The sequence below is a fragment of the Python bivittatus genome, unplaced genomic scaffold (genome assembly GCF_059951505.1).
Source record: "Python bivittatus isolate LINGU-HERP-01145 unplaced genomic scaffold, Pbiv_v1 ctg000400_np1212, whole genome shotgun sequence".
NCBI lineage: Eukaryota > Metazoa > Chordata > Lepidosauria > Squamata > Pythonidae > Python > Python bivittatus.
This window is the reverse complement of record NW_028277073.1, coordinates 2806802-2831487: the sequence shown is the minus strand read 5'-3', so window position 1 is coordinate 2831487 and position 24686 is coordinate 2806802. Positions and strand designations below refer to the sequence as shown.

The 24686-nt window shown below is 40.0% G+C and overlaps 1 protein-coding gene across 4 annotated transcripts in view; it reads left to right on the top strand.

Moving 5' to 3' along the window:
* Window positions 1-24686, top strand: part of CTNNA3 (catenin alpha 3) — a 703663-nt gene that overhangs the window by 617768 nt on the left and 61209 nt on the right. For all 4 annotated transcript variants that reach the window (XM_088144299.1, XM_088144300.1, XM_088144298.1 and 1 more), the window contains one exon: window positions 10989-11170. In XM_088144299.1, coding sequence (XP_088000425.1) covers window positions 10989-11170 — 182 coding nt within the window. The remainder of the gene's footprint in view (window positions 1-10988; window positions 11171-24686) is intronic.

The following is a 24686-nucleotide window of genomic DNA, read 5'->3' as shown; positions in this document are numbered from 1 at the left end:
ACATTTTTTTCTGATGAATTAACTTCATTCTTAAATTTTAAGATGTATATTTTGTATTTCCTAAAATTTGGATTCATTGATTTGCAAAAATTGGACATTCCAGACCCTCATTCCACATATCATGAGTATTAAACTTTATTCTATTTTAAAAAAAAATTACACATAAAACTGGGTTGTTGATCTTACTTCAGATTTGGCATATCTTAGAGTTCTTAGTAGTCCAGATGCCTCTGAAGTCACTAGAGCATCTGGACCTTTTTTTTTCTTCAATACATGTTGAAAAGCAATGATAAAAGCAGAGATAGTCATGCCAGCAAAACCATCCAAACATTTACAGTTTGAAAAAGCAAGACAGTAATAACAACTTGAAACACTATGAAACACCAGATTCTTATTTTCTATTTAGTGTTTTCTTAATTTATACATTCCTGTTCACCATTCAGTTATCTGCTTGAAAGCATAAGGAGCCAGCATTACCTGAATTTCTATAAGCTCATCCTACTAGAGCCTGTTACGATACAAAACCCAAACAATGTGTCCAAAATTCAAGAATGGAATTGAAATTCCTAATCTAAATGAGGAAGCAGATGTGTGGATCAAAAGAGGAAAAAAACAGGGCTAAATAGAACATTCTTTGAGTTTTTTTGTTGTTTTGGTCTTTCATTCAGGGTTGGCTTGCCATAGATACAGATACAGATGAATTCACAGGCAGGCTGTTTCTACAACTTTGACTGTTCTTGCAGTGAATTGTTTATTCAGCAAGAGATGTATGAGATCATTTCACAGTAGCTCCCACTTGCCCTTCTACCTCCCTTATGAAAATCATAATCTAGTTATATGTACATTGTAGTCCTCAAAGACTCCATCTGTCCTTGAATTTTAACAGCTGGTTTAGATGCCACTGGCACTTTCACCAGAATCATGATTTCTTTCTTTGGAGCTAGTCCATTGGAGAGTCCTCCCCCCGACCCTTGGCTTTTTTTCTTCATTGATGACTAAAAACAAAGAGTTAGATGCTCCTCTTGACCACTGCAGTTCAGCATTTGAGGCATCACTGGCATAACCAAAGACCAGATGACGACACGATCTGAGCAATGGCATGGATAGGAAATGTCTATCAGTATTGATTCTGTGGGTCTCTGAGGACAAGAGTTCTAGCAACAGATTAGCCCATGGATTCTGCACAGGCTTGTCTATGTGGATTCCATGTAGGAGATTCTAAAATTAATATATATCAGGCAGAAATAGATAAGCATCTATTACAGACTGGACTCTGGATTGAATTTGAATGTGAAAAATAGATACATGCGCATCATTAGAGTGCCTTGCATATGGACTTTATAGATGATGACCATCATTTTGAATTTTACTTGGAAGCCTATTGGTAACCAATGTATCACCCATAGCGCTGGTGTTGTATAATTCTGGTGGCTGTCACACACCAGAAGACAAGCTGATGCATCCTGTACCAGTTGCAGTTTCTGGGTAGCCTTTAAAGGTAGCCCAGGTAAAACACACTGCAGTAATCCAATGTAGAAGTGATAAGTACTGTATGTGAGTAATCCCCTGCTCCAGGTAGGATTCCAACCTTCCCCAGCCACATCTCCCACCTGCCAGTCTAGCAGTAGCTGTAAATTCAGGATGACACCCAAGTCTCAGACATGCTTCTTCAGAAAATGTATCTGGTTCAGAGTAATAACAGGAGCCAAAAGCGAGCCAGATGGTTTCTGGGCAACTGGCACTTTGGTCTTGCTGGGATTTAATTTCAGCTTGTGTCTTCTCATCCAGTCCCTTACAGTCTCCAAATACTAGGTCAAGATTTCCACAGTATCTCCAGACTGTCTCAGAGTGGTGATATGTAACTGTGCATCATCGGATGATCACTTCACCCAGTAGATTTATGTGTTCATCCACTACCAGATTGTTGGCAAATGTGGTCTTACTATGCACAGGCATTTACCAGTAACAGTCTGTGGTCTCCAACTTTAACCCACTATGTCCTAGAGCCAACAGAGCAGCTGTCCAGTGAGCTCCTGGCAACTGCCTGGACTCGTTCCTGCAGTTTTCTTGGCAAAGTTTTTCAGAAGTGGTTTGCCACTGCCTTCTTCCTAGGGTTGAGATAGAGTGACTGGCCCAAGGTCACCCAGCTGGCTTTGTGCCTAAGGAGGGACTAGAACTCACAGTTCTTTGCCTGGTGCCCTAACCACTACACCAAACTGCCTCTCATTGCATGCTAAGGATGCAGGTTAAATCATCACTATTACAAATAACACCAGGAAAGTCTCCCATCTGAATAGAAGTTACTGCAGCTCAGGAAAAAAAAAAACAGCTTAGCAAAGGTTTTATAATGTCCTATGTACCTTAGGATCCATGCTGCTGCCAGCAACAGTCAAAACTAAAATGGGGAGAGCCTAAATTGCAACTTGGATTGAAAGAAATTTTCATTTAGTCTATATTTTTAACTGAAGTGACCTAATTTGCACATACTATCCCAATATGCAGATTGCAAGTTATTTTCTGTTCTGTACATACTATATATGAATATGTTAGGGAAGATTGCACATTTCTGTGTTAGGTTTGGGAAATGATATGAAAATAATTTTAATATACAAAATTGCAAATCCTTTAAAGAAATTACAGTAATAGGATGGAATGGATTTATGATGAATCCAACACTAATTTGGGGCAGTGTTACGGAATTTTGTAACACTTTTCATTACTAAAGTACACAAAAGCCAAAAGGAGAATATGAGGTTAGAAAATTGCTTTTTAATTGAAGTTTAAAATTCAGTTTAACGTAACTATGAGTCCTCTCAACTCTTTTTTCCGTGGAAAATAGTTTTAAACATTATCCCCTTTATATCTGAAAAGTCCTTGTACCTGTGACTTTGACATCAGAGAAGATTACCACAGAGATCAGTCCCTGCAGTCTGATTATCATGTATGATTTATGAGCAGCAAAGCCCAGTGCTATTAAGTAGGTGAGAATGAATGAATGACCTAGAGAAACTTGCTTCTAACTGTGTTGCTTGTTAGATTCTTAAATGTACAGTTCAGTAATTGTAGAGCAAAGAAAAGTCATGAACCTTTTAATGCCCCCAACGTATAGCACATGTTTTGCAATGTATTCAGCATACTTGCCTAAAGCTAGTTGAAATTCTAAAGCAGAAGAGAAGTAATATTCTACACCACAATTTGCATGATTTTAAATAATTCATCTAACATATATATAGAACTTATTCAGAGTTCATTGGAAAGCTATCTGCATTTACCTTTTGGTTCACATGAGCTGTCCTCACATTCATGGAGCAATAAAATGTGCAATAAAAAAAAAAAAGAGGGTGGCTTTCAGCAGCCTTATTCTTGCACTTTGTCTTTTCAGATTTTTAAAGTTTCTCTTACTAATAAAGAAATGGAAAGGTTTTTTAAAATGCAAATGATATTAAATTTCCATTGACAGTGTATGTCAGGTTCATACGTTTGACAAACAGATATTGGCTTCTCTAAACATGAACTTCTAAAGGGTTACCAGGGGTAGCAAGCAACGTTGCTCACATCATATCACACAAGTAATGCAAATACAATGTGCATCATTTTTGCAAAAATGCTAGGAAGAAAAAACAAATTGTAATGCCAGCATGACACACATGATGCCATCATAGCTTCTGCTGGACACTATAACCATATGGGGTGGGACATACTATAAGCAGAGGGGCTGTATGGGGCAAACACATATGGCTTCTCCCTCTGCCCACTTTCCCCATATGGCAAGGATATACAACTCTTGGCCTTCCAAAATGTGGAAGAGAGTAGGACACAAAGCAGATGGGACCAGGACAAAAAAAAAAATCTCTGATGTCATTTAAATCAAAGATGAAATGAAGTACTGTTAAAATCTCTTTAATTTTGAATTTGACATCTGACAACCTTGTGATCACCTGCTGAGAGCAGTACAATTACATTCCATAGATTTAGTATTTATCTCTTCCATTGTTTTAAGAATTACTAATTGATGAGAACTTGGGGGCAGGAGATTGGAAGCACACCAAGACCTGCTTGTGGGGCGGGGGGGAACACATGTAGTTATGGGGCTTCAGGCTGTGTACTTCTGTGTTAGAAGCCACAAATTATATGTCTCTGCATGTATCTAGAAGTTCTTTCTGAAATTTTGGTAAGCTATGAATCTAGGCAGCAACAGCCTAAAAGGATCAAGGGAAGAGTATGATGAGGAAGAACTCCTCATTGGGCTACTTAGATAATCCAGAACTGGCTCATATAACCCTATCAGGACTGGAAGATAAGAGGAAGCCTGCAACATTTCTGTTGGAACAAGTTGGCCAATTGTTGATCAGATAAAGCAGCCTGTGTCAGTGGAGGTTGCCAGCTAATCAGCACTCCAGTGGTGTATGAACAAGATGCAAATGCCTAACCTATCTGCTTGCCACATGCATCGTGGAGAAGGATGAGCAGCCACACATAGGTAGCTAGATTCTTTTTTGAGATTGAATGGATAATTTTTGGACCACCAGTGAGTGAGCATGATATCCTGCAGGCCCAGTTGCCAATATCCTTGGTACCAACCTGCCCCAAAGGTGCTGATATATCTTTATCCTTCTAATTGTCCCAGCCTTTGCATACATTATAGTGCTGAAAGCTACCAAAATAATTGTCCCACACAATTTATACCTAGAGTAATTAAGATGGAGTTATTCTGAGTCTTTCTCATGTTTCCCTCCTCCCTGAGACTCAAGAATCTTTTCTAAAACAGCCCTGTTTCCTCACCGTCTTGCTGACTTCTCTGTGTTCCCATTGTCTCTTTGGAATTCCGTCACCCTACCTTCCTCTTCAGACTCATTCTCCCCCACTGCCATGGAATGCATGGAGAAGACTAACCCCCACCAGGTCAACACAGAAGTCTGAAATGGAAGAACCCAAAGAGGCTAGATTGTGTCCCTCCCTCTCTCTTCACTGTTTGAGCTTATGAAGCAGGCATAGAAGGTAGCACAGAGCCATCTTCTTTCTGGCAGTGAAAGACAGGCATGGCAGGAGGCTGTTCAGGGTGACAAGGCTGCTTGGAAATTTCAGATGGAACTGGGGAACAAAGTGTGGCACGTGTGTATCTGCTGCCACTTCCCGCAACCTTTCTTGTCAGGGTGTGAAGGAGTGTAGAGCTGACCTTAAGAATAGGGAATATAATGGTATGTGGCAATGACCTTTGGAGATGGGGCCCAGAGATGCTGCCTAGGGAATGGTCAGATAAGAGACAGCATAGCCCGGAGCTGGAAATTAGGCAGAACAAGAGGCTCAGGAGGGACCCTCTCTAATTTATCAGGCTGTAAAGGTGATGGCGGGAGAATTGTACTTTCAGACTTGCAAGATTCTGTTAGTGTAGCTTTACAATAAAGTAGAATTTCTCAGGATTTTCTCATGGGAAAGAAGTTCATCCCGTTATCTGTACAACAATATTATGGCTATATGAGTCATGTGACAAATTTGTTATTGTTAGTGTAACTTGTGACTGTGTGTTGTGCACATATACTGCTATTTACTGCCACCTATTGGCGTGTGTATGCTAGTTACCCAGTGGGTGGATATAGCGTGACAGTATAACTGGAGCATGTATGCCCACCTTTGGCAGTGGTAGTTGTAGTTGCAGCCACTATGTAGGTATGTAGATTTATGGGTTATGTAGTTGTAACTAATAACCAAGTAGTGTACCTCTTCTCTAAGAGTTTTTGGCTAGAGACTTTATGTTTGTGGATAAGTCTTGGATGCTGAATATATGAGAAGAAGTGTTTTTTCCTATATTTTGTATCTTGTATTTTATGAAGTTTTGCATTTTTATCAATAAACAACCAGATAGTATATATTTTCTGGCTGAGTTTCTTTAAAGAACAAGATATGGGCATTGCAGTTTGCAAACCTATCGTGCTGGTGTGTATTTTTTCCTTGGGCAAAGGGTTTCTGGGAGCACTGCTGTACTCTGCTCAACAGAATTAGCTTATCTGGTTGTGTTTCCTGTCTGATCTACCTGGTTAGGCTGACAGGGAAGGAATGAGAAAGCCATTAAGAGGAGGCTTGCAGAAAAGATTACACACTCCTGAGATAAAGGGAAACATGAGAAAGAAACACAAAATATCCTCACCTTGATTTTGTTTGGTATAAGATGGGGCAAAGAGAAACTTGAGCAGGCTTTCAAGATTCTGTTATTGTATCGCACAACAGTGAAGTATTCCTGGAATCCCTGCCATGCCTATGTCTAGACCTGGCCTACCTTGAAGAGCTGAGATCCATCTTGAAAGTTAATGGCATCATGGTACTGTGCAAATTCATTATCTCTGTCTCTCTCTGCTCCCATCTGCCACTTGTCCTGCCAACAGTGGGGAACTTTGAGGATCAGAAGCCACGTGCAGATCCAGAATGCAGGATCTGATGCCTTTCTGATGGGAGAGTAAGGAGGTTTTCAAGATTAAAGTCAAGTCCTAAAAGGCTGGCAAACTCAGGAAACAAGAGCCACTTGGATTTCCGAAAAGATATTTCTTGCTAGTAGGATAATGCGACAATATTTTGAAATCCTGCCCAAGTAATTCTCTTGCCCAGCTTATACTAAGTGTAATGAAGGCTGACTTGCTTTGAATCTCTGTCTCATGCTTCTCCCCTACCTGGACTCAAGAATGTCTTCTGCAATGGTCCTATTTCTGCCCTTAACTCTGTTGTTGCTCCCTCTCTGTTCCTGAAGTTTGTTAGGCTTTCCATCACAAGGCCAGTGGACTCCTTCTGGTTTTTACCAGGAAATTTTATGCAGCTTGTAATTCTGGGTCAATTCTGCCAACAAAGTATTGTACTTAAAAGGGCAAACATTGGACATAGTAGCAAGACCAAAGAAAGCAGTTTCATAAACATGATCCTTTAAAATAAAAATGAAACTGTGTTCAGATGAATCCGCTAATTAACCAAGGAAAGCATATTTTAATGCATTTTTAACTAGCGCTGGTGGTCTGCGAGTGTTTTTGCCTCCCGTTGCAGTATTAATAGGCATCCACTGCCTGTTAGATACGTAGGTAGGTAGATATTTTATTATAGTCCAAGGGACATGGAAAGAAAACATTAGAAACACAAGAAACAATAAGATGCAAATTGTATGAAGGAAATAATAATGTTTAAATTAGAGCAGCATTATTGGACCTAAATCTATAAATAGGTTAAACTCTGCCTTCTCCACCTAAATTGCTTTTGGTTCCTAGAAAGCCTCAAAAGAGACCTGAGATGTGGTCTGGGGAAGAACTTCAACTTGCTCAAGTTCCTATCTAAGTTTTTACAAATTTCCCCTCCTGCTGTCTTTTGAACCATACCCATGTCCTTTTGTGAAAGTCTCCAACCCTTCAAGACAAGGTTGTAATAGCACAGAGCAGAAGAGGGATGGACATGCTGTTGTTCCAAGTCTATTGAAACACTTACTGCACAGGACACAGAAGTGTTACCTAATCAGGTAGGTCCATTTGCAGAGAACTGGTTATTAATATTATTTTAGAATGGGGTCCTGCTGTGCTTGGCCTTTGATGGGAAATGGCAGGCAACATGTTTAAAATTGTTAAGGGAGGTGGCAAAACTTGCCACCAGTGAACACTCAGAAGCACGGGGAACTAAGCATGAGATGGGGCACTGCCCATTGCCCAGAGAGTCACGTGGAAGGAGAGGTGACCTCTTCCACTGTAGAAAGCCATCCCTGAGCACGTTGAACCCACCAGCCCTGATACTTGGCTGGTTCTAGGTCTTACTTGCTGTGGTGCACTTAGGATACTACTAGGAAAAAGCTAGTTACTCCTTGTCTCTAGTAAACTTAGTAATGAGAATGAGATAAAGTCTTGCTGTTTTTCTTTTCAATTCCAGACTGTGATGAGCTTGCTCTTTGGTGGTAAACTGAACAACTGAATTTTTATAACTTCAAGCTACCATCTTCTTTCTGAACATGTCAGACATTGGGATTTTATTATTTTAAAATTTTGAACACTTCCATTGCAATTTCAGAGCAATTCATTCTGATCGCCTTTTGGCAAGGCAGATGGTATAATCCTTGACAGCTGCAAAGAGGATGGTGATCATTAAAAAGAAGCTTCCAGGCAATTCCTGGAAATTAAAGCATAACTAGAAGGAAGAATTGAACATGGACCTTAAAAATGACTGAGTAGGATATTCATATGTCATGCCTTGGGGAACAACCTGAATGTGTCTTCATAAAAGTTATTCCTGCTTGGCAATAGAATGAAAAGGTTGTGGATCCAGCTCCTACTGCCCCCCCCCCCCGTCTCTCCATATGGAGTAGTTTCCTCCTATAAAGGAAGGAGTATATTTCACTCTTCTAAAATGGTTTTAGAATATGTCTTCAGCCTTCCACATTTCAGGGCTTGTGGGGAGATAATAAAATAGTAGCCAAAAACAAAACTAAGAGCTCATTATGCCACAAGTGCAATTGAAGTCCAATTGTACTCCAAGTCCAATTGTACTCATGCTACGCAAGCCAGGGTGATTGATTGATTGATTGATTGATTGGTCATGTGCCATAAAGTTGGTGTTGACTTTTAATGACCACATAGATAGATTTTTTCCATGACGATCTGTCCCTAACCTGGTCCTTCTGCTCTTCCAGTGGTGCCCTCATTGCCACTGTAACTGAGTCCATCCACCTTGCTGCTGGTCGTCCTCTTCTCTTTCCCTCCACCTTTCCCAGAATTAGAGCCTTTTCCAGAGAGCTGGATTTCTGCATAATGTGTCCAAAGTAGGATAATTTGAACTGGTCACCTCAGAATACAGAAAGAGTATCTGGTCCAACATTACTAAGTTAGATTGTATGGTTGAGAATCTTCCCTGTCCTAGTCCAACACCTTAACCACTACATTACAGCAGCTCTGTGTGTACTGTCACAGTATTGTACACACTGTATGTACCTCCTAGTTGGAAGAATGTGGGCAACATTATGTTGCCTAGTGAGATAGTCCCTAGATTAGGGTTTCTAGCTGGCATAGATTAGCAAATCTATACATTCTCTATCTTACTCAATTTTCCAAAATATTTGTAATAGAAGGATTACCTGTTTGTGTAATAGTTACTGGTCTGGGGAAATTCAGTTCTCAGCCATCTTTTTTTTCACTTGGTGAGTTCAATCTAGCCCTTGTAGTGAGTAAGGAAATGACCTTGATGGACATATGCAAGAACTTAGGCAAAAGAGGGTGAAACATTTTTAAAGTCCAGAGCAACTAGATAACATTTGGAAGTGGCTCAGGTAGACACCTCCCTAATTCACTGGAGTTACAGCCCAACCAGATTGGCAAGATTTTTTTATTATAGTCAATCTCAATAAAAATAGTTTTAACTTTCCTGTGGAGTTGATGTCCCGGTCTGGTCTACCTACTGACCTGATAGCCCCTAACAATTTGCATTGCGTACCAATCCCAGTGCATATTTCTATTCATTCTGCCTATTATCAAAATAGCCATCAATTTCCTAGTGGTAAGGAGTGTAGGCCATGGATGGTTACTCTTCCTCAACCTATTCCTGTCCTCACCTCATCCATGCAGTGTGGGATAGAGAGGCATTGTAAGCTACCCAGTGCCTTACAAGGAGCATGGTTGTCTAATCTGCACCCTGTGGGTACCTGTATCTTGCAGAATGCTTAGGCATCAGTGAATAAAGTTGATCCTTTGATTAATGTTCTCCTTGATGGCAATATTGCCTTGGCAATGGTTATGGAGACCTGGTTTTTTTACTAAAAAATGGTTGCCTTCGCTGCTTTCTCTCAGCTGGCTTTGCTTTCCAGTCTGCCACTCACAGAAAGGGAAGAGGTGAGGAGGTTGTATCCCTTACCACCTGCCATTTGTGAATTCAGTTCAACCTCATTTAAGATGATCATGAGATTTCAGCAGCAGCCTCAGGTATTTAGTGCATCTGTCTTGATGTATTTTCAGCTTGGCTTGATATTTTAGACATTCTGCGTTGTCTTCTGCTGTTAGCTAGGTATTTCAGTGGTTTCTCTGATGCTCAAGATACCTAACAAATGTGAAACTATAGAATTCAGAAGTGAATTAAAAATATTTTTAGAAAAGCAATTCAAATTGTTTTAAGATATATCAATACTGTTCAAGCCATTCACACTTAAAGGGTTACCTGAAATGTCCTAACTTCTCCTCTAAAGAGTAAACGCATTCCAAACTTGGAGTGATAAGCTGAAGGCCCTCTCATATTTACTTGATAAGCAGAAAATGGGAGCACCTTCGAAAGGGCTTTTCCTGCTGATTTTAATGGCTGACAAGCACATCTGGGGAGATGTAGTATTTCAGATAATCAAGTCCTCAGTTAGGACTACCATATCTGAGGGGGGAAGTCTGAATGACCACTAGATGGCAGTGAAGAGATGGTCTTTGCTGCCATCTAGTGGTCATTTAAATCTTTAAATATTATTACCATACCTTATTAGCAGTCTAACTGCCACATTGTACAATTGCACCAGCAAGTTGTATTTGGTGGACAGGATGGTCAGATTAGGAAGAAAGAAAAGCAAGTTAAAATCAGCATAAGGATGTCTCTCTCAGTGCTGTGGTCTATTCCTCTATACCCCTTTACTTGCTATATAGAACTTGCTTTCTCTTGCTGTAGGGAAAAGCACAATGCTACACTTAGGGAAGTAGTTGTAGTACAAACTGTCTTCTATCCCTGATGTTGGGTAGCCCATCAAATTAAAATAAACACTGGAGGAAGAGGGGCTTATTTGTGCATAGAACTATGTATTCCCTGCAGCTGTGATGTTTGGTCCATATCTAATAAAGATCAGCCATCTTACAAAGATTTGGCCCAAAGATTTGTGGATCTCAGCTGTTTCACAGTAGCATCTTATTTGGAGCAATAATTTGTTAAAGTCCATTTGCATCCATAAAAGGAAGATGTCCTCTGACATAGGCAGATGTTTTGCAGATCAAATTATCTTGATTTTGCAGGCAAAGATGACTCAGTTGCCGGAGGCTGAGAAAGAAAAGATAGCTGAACAAGTGGCTGATTTTAAGAAAGTCAAGAGTGAGCTCGATAAGGAGATTGAAATATGGGATGACACCAGCAATGACATCATCGTTCTTGCTAAACGGATGTGTGTGATTATGATGGAGATGACAGACTTCACAAGGTAATTATGCAGGAATTTAAAAGAAATAGATATTTCGGAGAGCTGGAAGCCATTGTCACATTCAAAATGGAAAAGAGAAAGAGTTTGATAATGATAGGTGACAAGTGCGTGTCAAAACTAATAGAGCTGAAAATTGAAATGTTCACTGTAAAATATTGAAATGCCAAGACAATTGTTTAAAGTGTACACTTTCATCCTTTTTGTTTCCCTTCTATTTTGCTTGTGGTTGTTTGCTCTGGGTGACCCCTTTATGATGGATACACAACAAAATGACCTAATGGCAGTGAACTTGGTTGAGAAATAATTCATATGGCACCCGAAAAAGTTTAAATTTACTCACTTCGTGTTTTTCTTTGTGATCTTTGATCATATTTCCATTAGAAACTCACATCAATTTTGCACTAATTGAAAGGCCATGGCTTTTCTCAATGAACCATGGAGATTATTGTTTAGAAAGTCAGTGGGGGGCATGGAGGTGTCTAGAACAGAATGATGCTTCTAAGTTCATTAGGGAAAGGAAATACATATCCAAGCAGTTTAAATAGGTTGTGTAGATATGGTCTTTGTTTAGAGCTTCTCATGCAGCCAGGTATGTCTTCTACAAAAGTTGGGTTGCATCCAACTGGTATAAAATGTTCTTTGATATAGACTTTGATGTAGCACAGGGAGAGTGGCAAGTTTTTGTAAATCCCCATCAACCCCTAGTTTAATCTGGAAGACTGGAGAAAATATAGAAAGAAGTTCTGGAGGCTACTGTGGCGATGGTGGGGAAATTGCTAAAAATTGTTTTCCTTTTCTATTGCTGATAATTGATTCAAATAGATGCAATGTTCTTATTTTGTGGGCATTTGGGTGCTCTTCAGCTACCTATCAAATAAAATAGTTATGTAAAGATAAGGAAACTACTTGTCTCTCTAGAAATTGAACCTGTTTTGTCTCACAATGGTGTACATTTCTGGTAGCTTCCTTTTCAGTACATTTATATTTACAAGGATTTATAGACTGACTACCTACCAAACCATGGTACTTTTTTCTCTGGCTTTTCTTCCATGAAATGATGGTATCATGCAAATATCCTCAGTTTTTACCCATCTGCGGGGGGGGGGGGGGGCGGAATACCAGGACTTTGTTAGAAGATCTCCCACAGGATTTCTGGTGCCCCTTCTTAAAAGAGGAACTCAAAACTAGGGTTTTTTGAGCATACCCTGTGGACACCCCTGTCTATTTGTCAGCCTTTTGAAAATAGTTTTGATAAAAGGAAAGCGTAACTGCATAGTCCTAAGGGCGGCAGCATTCCCCCCCCCCTTTTTTTTCCTAAGAAAAACAAAATAGTCTATGATTCCTTTTTTTCTGGCTCTTCCGAAAGCCCCAAAAGGTTAATTCAGATTGCTCTCTATCCAAACAATTCCACACTCGTTTTTGGGGTATATTGCAAGACCGTTACAGCCAAATAAAACAATATCCTAAAGATGTTACAGATTATATAATACATGGCCTGAATCAGTACAGTAAAAAATTCTCGATCTGTGAATATTCAAATTCACTAAAGGGTGATATTTTAAAAGCTCATGAGCATTGTACTTTAGATGTGCAGTCCAGAAAGGATTCTGGAACTAAAAAGTTTCCACAAAATATATTTTGACAAATGAGGCCTTTGAACCTCTCTCCTACTGCCCATATCGCCTTTTAATGGTGCTAGCAGAAAAGAAAGCAAGGAAATGAGATGGGTTTACACTGCAGCCATGGCCTTACGTAGCAACATTTCTTCCTGCCAGCAAGAATTATTTCTGATCAAGGGAAATTTTTGCTATTCCCCTTATGCCATTCAAAGTGCAGTGCAATGTCTATGCCAATCTGCAACTTTCCCAAACTCTCCAGAATAGATTTTTGGAATATGAGAGGAACTGAAGGAGGAAAGGAAATTGGCAGAAGGGCCTTTTCCCTCACAAGAAAAAGGCCACTGCTGAACTAAAAGTCATCTATGAGACTTTCTGAAGACGAAAGACCACTGTGGATGTACCTTATTGTATTGATCAATTTAAGCTAAAGGAATATTTTCATTTTATAATCTACAAGCTGCACTGATCTCTCATAATGCTTCAAGGTAAAAGCTTTTCCTGCCTGCTCTCTCTGATCTGCTGTTATCGTTCTTAATACTTGAAGTGGCTTTTGATCCAGAGTAAACTGAATTGAAGTGCCCGTGAACTTCAGTGGTCTTGGAGTTTACAAGACAGTTAACCCTGATTTGGTTGCATTGATTTCAGTACAATCTAATTGTAGTTTAGGCTGGATCTGGTCAGAATCTGCTCAGACCTTCATGGTTCCAACTGCTGCAAATGGGACATTCACAAGGGATAAAAAAAATTCACGATGGCAGTCACAACTGTGCAATGGAAGTCCCACCCCTTTTTATCTATGTCGTAAAAAAAGGCAGGGCTTCGATCGCTTGGCTACCACCTTGACGTTTTTGCCATCACTCCTATAGATGCCTCTGGTTGTAAGTAGGGTACATGAAAAAGGCACAAGGAGATTAGATTTTTTTATATTATAAATACCAGGGCTAAGCAAAATAAGTACATAAATAAAAGATTTAGATGAAGTGAGTGAAGGGACACCTGGAGCACTCTTGGAGGATGATGAAAAATGAATCTGACTGAACATGGGTTAGAGCAGCTATTAGGGCCTACCTCATGACAGTAAGAGTGACGAAATCTTAATATTTCCCCACCCTCACTGCATCCTTAGAGCATCACTGCACCCATCCAGCAGCCTTGTTTTGTGTGACCTGAGCCTTCCTGGGAGGGGGTGGTTCAGAAGTTTACCTACAAGGTTGCTGTGAGGAATTTGCTAGGCATCTGATGGATAAAGTCAATTGGATTCATGTTAAGTTGGACTCTAGCCTTGGAGCAGGTCTGGTGGAGGTGACTGGGGTGTGGTCTGGCTTGGTTATTTGGGGGAGTTTGATCCTGTTGGGCCTGATGAAGTGGACAGGATTTTTGTGGCTGTTAGCTCGGCCATCTCTGTTTTCAATCCATGTCCCTCCTGGTTGGCTAAGGCCTCCCAAGAGATTATGTGTGATTGGGTCGTAGAGGTAGTAAATTCCTCTTTGTGAGAGGGGTTGGTTCCACTGCCCCCTCCTCAAGAGGCCATTGCTGGACCCTACTGTTCTGGACAATTTTGCTGTGCTAGTTCTCTTACTTCCTCTGAGGCCAGTTCCGGTTGGTGTTGATAGGGGAAGAGAAGTCCAGCCCACAGGCCCTGTTATGTGAGTGCCACAGGACTTGGTACTCTTTCCTCTCCTGTTTTCCATCTACATGAAGCCACTGAGTGAGATCATCTGATTGTTCAGGATGAGGTATCATCAGTATGCATGACACCCAGTTTTATATCTCCACCTGGGTCATCTGAGTGAGACTGTGGAGGTTCCGTCTCAGTGTCTGGAGGCTGTGTGGGTCTGGATGGGGAACAACAGGCTTCAACTCAACCCAAGCAAGAATGAGTGGCTCTGGGTTTTAGGACCCCTTGGTTCTGGGGAACTTCCACCTCATATTCTGCATGGGGTTGCAATACCCCTTACAGAACCAATGCACAATTTGGTGGTCCTCCTGGACTTGTGGGTCCTACTTGAATAGCAGGTGGCAGCTGTGGCCAGGAGTCCCTTTGCACAGCTATGTGTTGTGTGCCAATTGCCATCATTCCTGGACCTGGAGGCCCTGCTCATGGTTACTCATGGCTTGGTCACCTCTCAGTTGGAGTACTGCAATTTGCTGTGCATGGGGCTGCCCTTGAAAAGTATTTAGAAGTTGGAGCTGGTGCAAAATGCAGTCATGTGGGCAGTTACGGGTGCCTGTCATTTGGCACGTGTGACAGCTCTGCTCCGTGGGCTGCACTGGTTGCCAGTATACTTCTGCGTTCAGTTCAGGGTGCTGGTCGTTACCTTTAAAGCCCTTCATGGCTTGGGACTAGAGTAATTGTGCGGCCATCTCTCCCCAGTTGTATCCATCTGTCCTGTTTGATCTGGCAGGAGAAGTACACTTGGGGTCCTGTCTGTTAAGAAATGCCATCTGGTGGGACTGAGGAAGTGAGGCTTTCTTGTTGCGGCACCCACTCTCAGGAACAACATTCCCCCAGAGATCAGACTTGCCTTGCCTGCTGGCCTTTTGTAAGGTCCTGAAGACCTGATTTTGTCTCTGAGCCTGGGGATCAGGAAGTGCTGCTGGGTCGTATCATGATTATGTTAATTGATGGCGGTGGTTGCTGTTTTTGGGCTGCTACTTATGTGATTTATAATTTTGTTATATTGTTTTTATTTTGTTTTGAATATTGTTAGCCATCCAGACTCATGTATTTGAGATGGGCACCCATATACATTCAGTAAATAAATAAACACACTTGGTAGTCTGCTATAAATTAGCAAGGGTTTTTGTTTGTTTGCTTGTTTTTAATTTCCATTATTTAAAAAGAGCACCAACAAAATTGCATACCAGGAGCAGGTCTGTATTAGAAGGAGCCTAAGCAGCTACTCCAAACAAATTAAATTCTATATTAGAAATAAAATAGAACATTGTTTGAGTTGCATTTAAATAAGAACTTATTTATTTAACAAATTTATATGGCCACCCCAACTCACTCATGGTGGGGCAGCTTACAGAGTAAAATCCCCAAAACAAAAAACCCATTAACTGTCACCACCCGTGGTGGCCATAAACATAAATTCCTCAATTTATACTTCCCCAGTCTGTATATGTAAACAGATTCCTGTACTTTTCCAGATTTTTCAATACAATTTACTAATTTAAAAATGCCACAATGTTTAAATGTTATAGGAAGATGGGTATGAATGTTGGGGCAAACGTTTTAAAATCCTTTGCAAGTGATACAGATATAGGACAGAACAAATGTAAGGTTAGAAAAATAAGAAACCTGATGAAATTGAATTTGGCATATGTGCCCATCTGTATTCTATATTATGTTGCAATTATGGCTCCAAGCTTGGTTGGAGAGCCCCAAAATTCCAGATTTTTTTTTTTTTTAAGTAGAAGCTTGAAGTCTACAAGCTTGAAGTTGCCTACTAATGGCATCCTCTCTTTCTTCTGAGTTAATGAAAGCGTTTTTTATAATCTAGTATACTGGAAAGAAGAAAATATTCCATAGAAGAAATGTCATCTGGATCATACAAAGTTAAGAAAAAACATAAATGTAATTCATATTTTACGTATTTTGAGTGTTTTAAAATCTAAAAGCTATATAAGGAAAACTGAAAAGTTGACAGTTTCATGTTGTGAATATTTAGTCCCTTTGGGGGACAAATAAAAATATAGTTGGTAAGTCTAAAATCTCAGATAGCAACAGATTTTTTAAATCCTACCAAATAAGGTATGTTTTAATAAAATCTTGTTGTACAGTAGATCAGTTCACATTTTGAAACTTTCTGGTTTTGCATTAATGTTTCAATTCCACCATCAGTTGCTGAATAGTTGCAATTTAACAGAACTATTTACGAAGTCTTAAGAAATCTAGATATACCGTATTTTGTTTTCAGAGTAAAAGGCTTTCCAACAGTGGGAATCACAGTATAGATGTCCAGCTGTTTTTGCTTTTGTTTCTTTAATTAACATCCACGTTTATTAAATGTCAGGCAAAAATATCCTGTTTCATTGTGGTGTGTGTGCATGTCTTTGGAGGGATTTGCTCATCATTTGCTCCCTTTGGAGGGAGGGGTGAGCAAAAAGTGCTGGAAGTATACACCAAGAATATATTCTCCACCAGTATCATGCAAGGTGTGAGGGTCATCCCAGCTGCCCAAAGCAAGCAGGTACCCATATCAGACTGGAGGCCGATAATCCCTTTAGTGACAGCAGCAAAGACATAATTTCATATTGCATGGGAGAAGACAGTGCCAAACCAGTATTTTACCAAGAAAACCACATGGACAGAAAAAATAAAGTGATTGACGAGTTAGGCACAAGTTAACTGAAATGGGCTGGAATTGGACACTTTCCATCAGAAGACATTACTATTTATTATTCAGGATATGAAAAACAAAGAAATTATATTTTGAAAGCAACGTCAGGAAGGCTATAGCAAAGCTAATTAGTTGGTCAAAGACATGCTAATCAGTCTTAATAGACGTTATGTAAATAAATGCTTCCCTCAGAGGGAGCTTCTGATCTCAGGAGGCTGCTCCGAAGAAGGCCCCATCTGGCACACCTTCCAGCGTGATCTGCTTAGTGCGGCTCATGTACACTTACAGCACATATGGGGAGAGCTCCCTCAGATAACTTGCTCCCAACCTGTTTAGAGCTTTGTACATCGAAGCCAACTAGCCAGTGAAGTCAATCTAGGATTATGGCCATCGTGGTCACCAAGATGCACTCACTGCAAAACTTTAATGCCTACATTTTTCAAAGGCAGCCACTTGTAAAGTGTGTCCACTGTAATCTAAATGAGAGGTGATGAAGACATGAATCATGATGGCCGTTTCTTTCCCCAAGAAAAGGCACATCTGTTGCATGAGACAAATGTTCTAAAATATTATAGCTACCCTTTTTTCCTTTGATAGTTCTTCAGGTGTGCGTAGGAGAAAAAAATACCTCATCCTGTTCCTACTCCATTTTTTAATTTACGATCACATTTTAATCTGTATAATTGATATAAGCCATTTGTGTGAAGCAAAGTAAACAAACACTGCAAAGAATTATGTGAGTTGCCTCTATGACAAACAAGATTGTGAAAGTAAATTTGCCTAAATTCAGGTATGTAAATATATTGGTTTGGCCTCAACAGGTGAACAGAATTATATCCCTGGGATGTCAGGCTATTGTGCAGATAATACTAACATATAAGATGAACTTGCCAACCTAAGGCATAACCAATTAATAACACAACCTTTCTCTTGTTCCTTCTTATTTCTTCCATTCCCAGTGCTAGGAAGTGAACAAATTTAAATGGAGTTATTTATTTATTTATTTATCAAATTTGTCACCGCCCATCTCGTTGAATGACTCTGGGCGGTTTACAAAACAATTAAAATCAATTAAAATTACAAAATTACAATAATAAATAGAAAATAAATAGATCTAAAATAATTGGCAATCACTCAGAGAGCGTCTTCGAGGCACTAGCCACCCCCCAAGATTGGGTAAAGTTGCTATCCTCCTTATCTTTAAAAATACGTACATAGACACATAGCAAATATTTCTCCACCTGTGAGGAAGGTTTCTATCCTATCAACAATGACAGTATAACCCAGGAATTCAAGCCAGTAGTGATGGATAGTGAATGAAAGCTAAAGACAGCTACTGTCCACTTTTATAAAAGTAAACAGACAGCCTAGCTCATTGTTGTCCAAACTTGGCCACTTTAAGATTCCCCATGCTGGCTGGGGAATTCTGGAAGTTGAAGTCCACTCATCTTAAAGTGGCCAAGTTTGGACAACACTGGCCTAGCTGAAAGATCTTGTCTCATTTGTCTAAAAATTACATACTTGCTCTCGTTTTCTTATTTGATGTGTGTTTGGTCTTTCCATAAAGGTTTCTTCAACTGATCCCTTGATATGCTTTGTAGGGTTTTCCTTTTTTTAAAAAAAGAAATGTTGTTCAAAATTTTAATATATTGAACAATACACTTATTATTTTACATTTGTACTTTCTCTAGTATTGAAATGCAGTATTTGGGGGAAGGCATTGGGTCAACACAAAATTAATTTTATAAAATGATACTTCTATAAACCTCAATAACACCTCCCATATTGTTCCATCTTCCTTGGCTATAAGAAACTTTGTCTTGTAACTGCAGTGTTTACAAGCTGTATAATAGCCTATGTGAAAAATTATGAACTAATCTGTATGCAGTGATTCAAATGTATTGTAGTTTCACCACAGATTTAAAAAGAAAGCATTATAGTTTTGATAGTTTTGTATTTTAATACTTATTCCCTAAGTTTGGAGAGAATCTTTTGGAGTTATTCAGTACTTCTTTCTGTTTTAACACCACAAAATAATTTGGTATCATCAGTAAACATTTCACTTCTCATTTCTAATTCTGTTTATGGATATATTAAAAAGCACAGATCCTTCAAGGAACCACTCTATTTATACTCTCTCTTGTACAAAACGGCCATTTAAGGATGCATTTATTCCTAATTTCTAATACTTCTTCTTTTAACTAGCTGCCAGTCTTGAATTTCTTGAGTTTGCTCAGTATTGTACGTGAGAGATTTGTAAAAACCCTTTAAAAAGTTCCAGTAAACAATATCCATTGGACCACCCCAGTCTACATGCCTGACACTTTCAAAGAACTCTAGAAGATGAGTGAATCAGGACTTACCTTTATTGAAGCCAAATTACTTCCTTCAACACACTTTTCAAAATATATGGCTCTAATATTTAATTCATACTGTAATTTCTGGAATACTTCCTTAGATTGCTTTTTACAAATTTGACATTACAGTGGCCACTCAGTACTTTATATTAATATAATAGTTGGTCTTAGAGTTGTCTGATGTATTCTTGTTGAAGGGTGTACATTTTCACATTTGAGTTCTTTAGAACTTTTGGATGGATACCACTTGAACCATCCAGATGCATTCTAGCTGATGAATGGGATAGCATCTGGACCCTCAGAGAAATACCATCTGTATTCTTTATTAACAGCAAAAGTGCTTCAGCACACTCTCAGTGAAATGTGTAAGTAAAATAAATATATTAAGGAAGACTAAGTAAAATACATACAGTTCAAAGAACGTCGTAAGACAGAACATTGAATATATATGTAGTTTATGTACATATACACACAGTATATGTCGTATATATTAATATATAGTAATAAATTACACAGACAATAGTAACAAAATGAGGAAGGGACACAGAACTTAAGTAAATATTGAAACTTGTCCCTTTGAGTGTGTGACCCTCAGGCAGTTATCTCTATCCTGCTGTGACACATCAGAATTGTAAAAGGAATATAACCCATTGTTCAACTCTGTGGGTAACAACTGTTACAGTTTTGATTGTTACTAGCTGAGCATACCAGAGCAGTGTCTCCAGAGGTACCTTCTTTCTCAATGAGCCCTGCCACACTACAGCTCTGTGGTTTCACAAACCATTCCCAGTGGAAACTAGGAAACCCAACCTGCTTTGCCTCTGTGTCACTTTCACTGGTGGACATTAAGAGTCCATGGCCTGAGTTCCAGAGGGCTTAGAGCCTGGAACTAGGCTCAGCCTCTCCAACTGAAAAGCAAAGTGTGGCTTTCCTTCAACATCCTTGAACCAGGGACACAGTTGTAAGGAACAGACGTCTTTGCAGAGCAGCCAGATCTTTTGCCTATTTCTGATGGGTCACTGCTGAATAGTAAGCAGTTATGTGAGAGCTCTGATGTGTCTCCAGGGGCAGTTATGGGTTTCCCTTCTGTGTGATATACAGTCAATGTCTCCATGACTTCCTGATTTTCTGTATCACTGATGGGGGAGAGATCAACTCTTAAACTTTCTCCTTTTCAGACCGAGCAATCTGTCTTATACTGGGTATGAGTAGACAATAATTTACTTGGAGTTGATCAGACACTTGCAAATAACAGAAGAGAGATGGAAAAATATGCAAACTATTGTCTTAATGAATATGTATATTCCTTTTCATACATGTTCAGATGAGGTTCTCTTCTGTTGTCTCTAGTTTTAAAGGAAAATAATATTAATTGATAGCTTACACTTGAAGCTGTAACTGCACTGCATGAATTCAGCCCTAAACTCTGAGAGTGGTTCAGGCATGCATACTTTAAAGGAAAAGAGAAAAGTATTGCTGGAAGCAACTGAGAGCTGATGACATTGGTGCATATATTCATTTCCCAATGTTCACATCAAAGCATCTGAATGATTGAAACTATATTTGGATTTCAAAGGAGCAATCACCAATGCATTCGAATCAACTGTATAGGATGAGACACTGCAGGAATTCTGCTGTCAGTGAAGTAAGATACAGTTGTTAGAATTGAGGCACAAGAGCAGGAAGAACACTGCTGTCTCACACAGAGATGACATACACCTCTCCTTTCAGGTTCCTTAAGAACACAGCAGAGGTGAACTTATTATTTTCTTTGTGGGGATTGCATTAAAATGCTGTCTTCTAGAACACACTGAAGAGTAAACGAAAGAGAATGAGGCAAAGAGGCTGCCTACTTAAGACTCAGCCAAACAGAACTGTTTCTACATCTGCAGAGAGAAGCAGTTGCTTAATTAATAAAGGAGTTGACCTCTTTTGCTCTGGGACCTGAAAATACATACAAAATAATTATCATGCTGTCATTTTCTGGAATGTGTGGATTGTTTATGAAAGGTAGAGCGGCCATTTGTATGAAGTCCCACTGGCTAAATCCTGCCATAATTTCTTTTCATGGGGGCAAATGAATTCTCTCCTTGCATATATGATTCTGAAGTGCGTATTAGACAGAGCAGGCAAACTGCAGCTGCCTGAGGACCCTGCAGGAGAAAAAGACAGATAACAAAAACCAGGTTGTTGTACAGGGAAGGCAATAAATGGGTACAATAAAAGACACAGTTTATGTTAGAGGGTGTTAGTATCAGTAGAAAGGGCAGAATGTAGAGGCGTTCTTAGAAAAGCAGAATGTAGAGGCACCAAGTCAGTCTATAGTAAGGTCACCCCCTGTTATCTGATTCTACATCCCTGTTGTAAAGGTCACATTATAATCTGCATTGGTTTTGGGTGTCCTAGGTATCATTTTAGAGAGCATATAATCTGTCACCTTTGAGCCTTGGGGCTCTCCTGCATATTTTTGGCTAGAAGCCCAGTGATCACTGTAGCTGTGCATGCCATTAAAAGATATTTTCTTGCATCTGTGGTTTGGTTCCTTGCTGAAGTGGGCATTTTCTCCATAATAGCCTGGTGCAGTTGACAAAATCAGAAGGTCAAGAGCTGGGGCAGTTCAAACAAAGGGTCTTGGACATGGCTGCCCAAGATGATATTACATGCCTTAAGCATGCAAAGTCCTTGAAGTGGTCAGCTCAACACAAATCAGCCTCCCAGGTAGAAAAGTATTTAACAACTTACAGGCCTCAACATCTTAGTTTTCTCTAGAGCACATTTTGTGCAACTAGATTCTATGGTAAGGTATGGGAGGTTCCATGGAGTTCCATTTGAAGAAAGACTGTGTATCTGTGGTGCACCAGCTGTTGAAGACATTGCACATATCCTGTTTGATTGCAAACTACACTTAGCAGAAAGGACCATCTACTTAGAGCCTTATTTAAAAACTAAAAAATATTGGGACACCCAGAAGAAACTGTTTTACTTCTTGCAGGGAATGAACTTGCATATCACTAGGAAGACTGCAGTTTTTATATCAAAGGTCATTTCGAAGAGGGCAGACTACCTATAACAGATTGGGGTTAACTGTAACAATGATGATTTATCATGAATATAGCCTACTGTTTTCTCTGTATTGTTTCTAGAGGTTTTTGATATGGTTAGATGATTAATCAATAGAGTTTCTTGTTGTTGAGTACTTAAGTGAGCATTCTTCCCATAATAGCTTGATGTAGTCAGAAGGATTGGAAGGTCAAGAGCTGGGGCAGTTCATTGTATTTGATGTACCCTTGCTACTTTTGTAGGTTTGTGGCTTCTACTCTGCAATCCTGAACCCATTTGGAGATATTTCTATGGGTTTCAGTAGTGGGGAGACTTTTGGAACAAGTCTGGGACTATGCGGGTATGAGTCCTAGTAAGTTGCAACTCTAGATGGTGAGTTGTGGGTTCCTGCTGTCTGACTCACGGGCAGTGTGGGGTTTGTGAGCCAGCATAATAAGTAAAGTGCAAAATAAACCAAGGGATGAAGAGGTAGTAATTCTTGTATGTTGTTTGTCCTTGCTGACTGTGCTGTGTTTCTGTCCTTTGATAAACTCCCACTGTATACCAAAGCTGGTCATGTCTTCCTCTCAGCTGCTGTCATTTGTGACCTTCCTATCAGCAAGAAGCCTTTTCCACTTGTGCGTGTGTTTGTGTTTATATACATTTTCTTACCACTAACCAGATCTGTCCATCAGCTTTCCTAGCCACACCCATTGGGGGAGTGAGAAGTTGTTTCTCAATGACCCCTCTGTTTGGAAAGCAAGGGGGATCGATGACTGTGCCTGCTCCAATGGGCTGCATCTACTGAGTGAGTGTGTGAGTGTTCAGGTGTGTGTTGGAACATAGTAACTAACACAGGGGTCTCCTCAAAAGGGTTGGTGTTGAAGGGAGGAGATAGATAGGGAGATTGGGATAGGTGGGCTCCAAAAGAACAGAGGAACTGTATTTGAAGGGTTACCTTGCACAAGAAATGTGACTACTTTATGGACAATCTGTATTGGCATTTTTACCCAGTGGACTGAGGATTCTTCAGCCTTACTGCAGTTTCCCACCAGTGGGATCCTTTGATTTAGAAAGACTGAACACTTGAAGGGGAATCTGATGTCCCAGAAAGCAGGGAAGAACAGGATGGCCACCTTTGAGAAGTGGGAATCCACTAGGATCATAAAGAAACAGGAGACCCAAATTAGAGGTCTGTGTAATAGCTTGGACAAGAAAAAACATCTTAGAAAGGAGGTGGAGGAAGATAAATCTTGAGTGCTCTGAGAGCAAATCTGATCTCCAGCATCAAGTGTCCCACCATTAACCATTAGCTCCACTGGCGAAGGATGCCCTGGGGAAAGGGATGTGTTGGACTTGTGTGCTGTATCCTCATTTCATCTCCCTGTCCCCATGTCAGTGGACAAGGGATGGAAGGCATTGGCAGAAATTGACTTGGAGGATGGGGAAGAGGATGGTGTAAAGCAGAAAGAGGAGGTTGGGGTGCCATACTTCCAAAGGAAAACAAAAGGAGTCTCTCCAAAACATTCTTCTCCTGGCATGGAGGACCTTGCTGGACCTTCTGGATTACAGTTAAAACCCATGCAACAAGTTCTCCACCTTGGATTCTGGGAAAGACTATGTATGGGCATGTTCCTTGGTCCCCTACTGATCTGCATAATATGGACATGGATAAAGGACATTGTATTCACTGGATTTCTTTTTCTTCTAAAAAGGATGCTTATATATTTTTGCATAATGTGGAGCTTGTTCCACTGTTGTACTGTACTGTTTGCAATTCCTGCTGTCAGCTGTACAAAACATTCTCAGAAGGTGCCCCAGGGCTGTCCACTTAATATTGTTCTGGTTCCTGTCCACCATATTGCCCACCTGAAGAGGGGGAAAAGAAATTGTGGAATGTGGGGGACAAATAAAATTCCATCCTTGCATATATGATTCTGAAGTGCATATTAGACAGAGCAAACAAACATTTTGAAGTATACTAAAACTCTTTTTCTAGATTTGTATTCAAATATTAAGCTGATCATCATATGCCAAGTTGAACACAGCTCACCAGTCAAATGCCCGACAGACAGGACTGGTACGCAGTTTGGGGGCTCTCTCTTGACTCCTGTTTGAACAGCAGGTGGCAGTTGTGACCAAGAGGGGGGGCTTT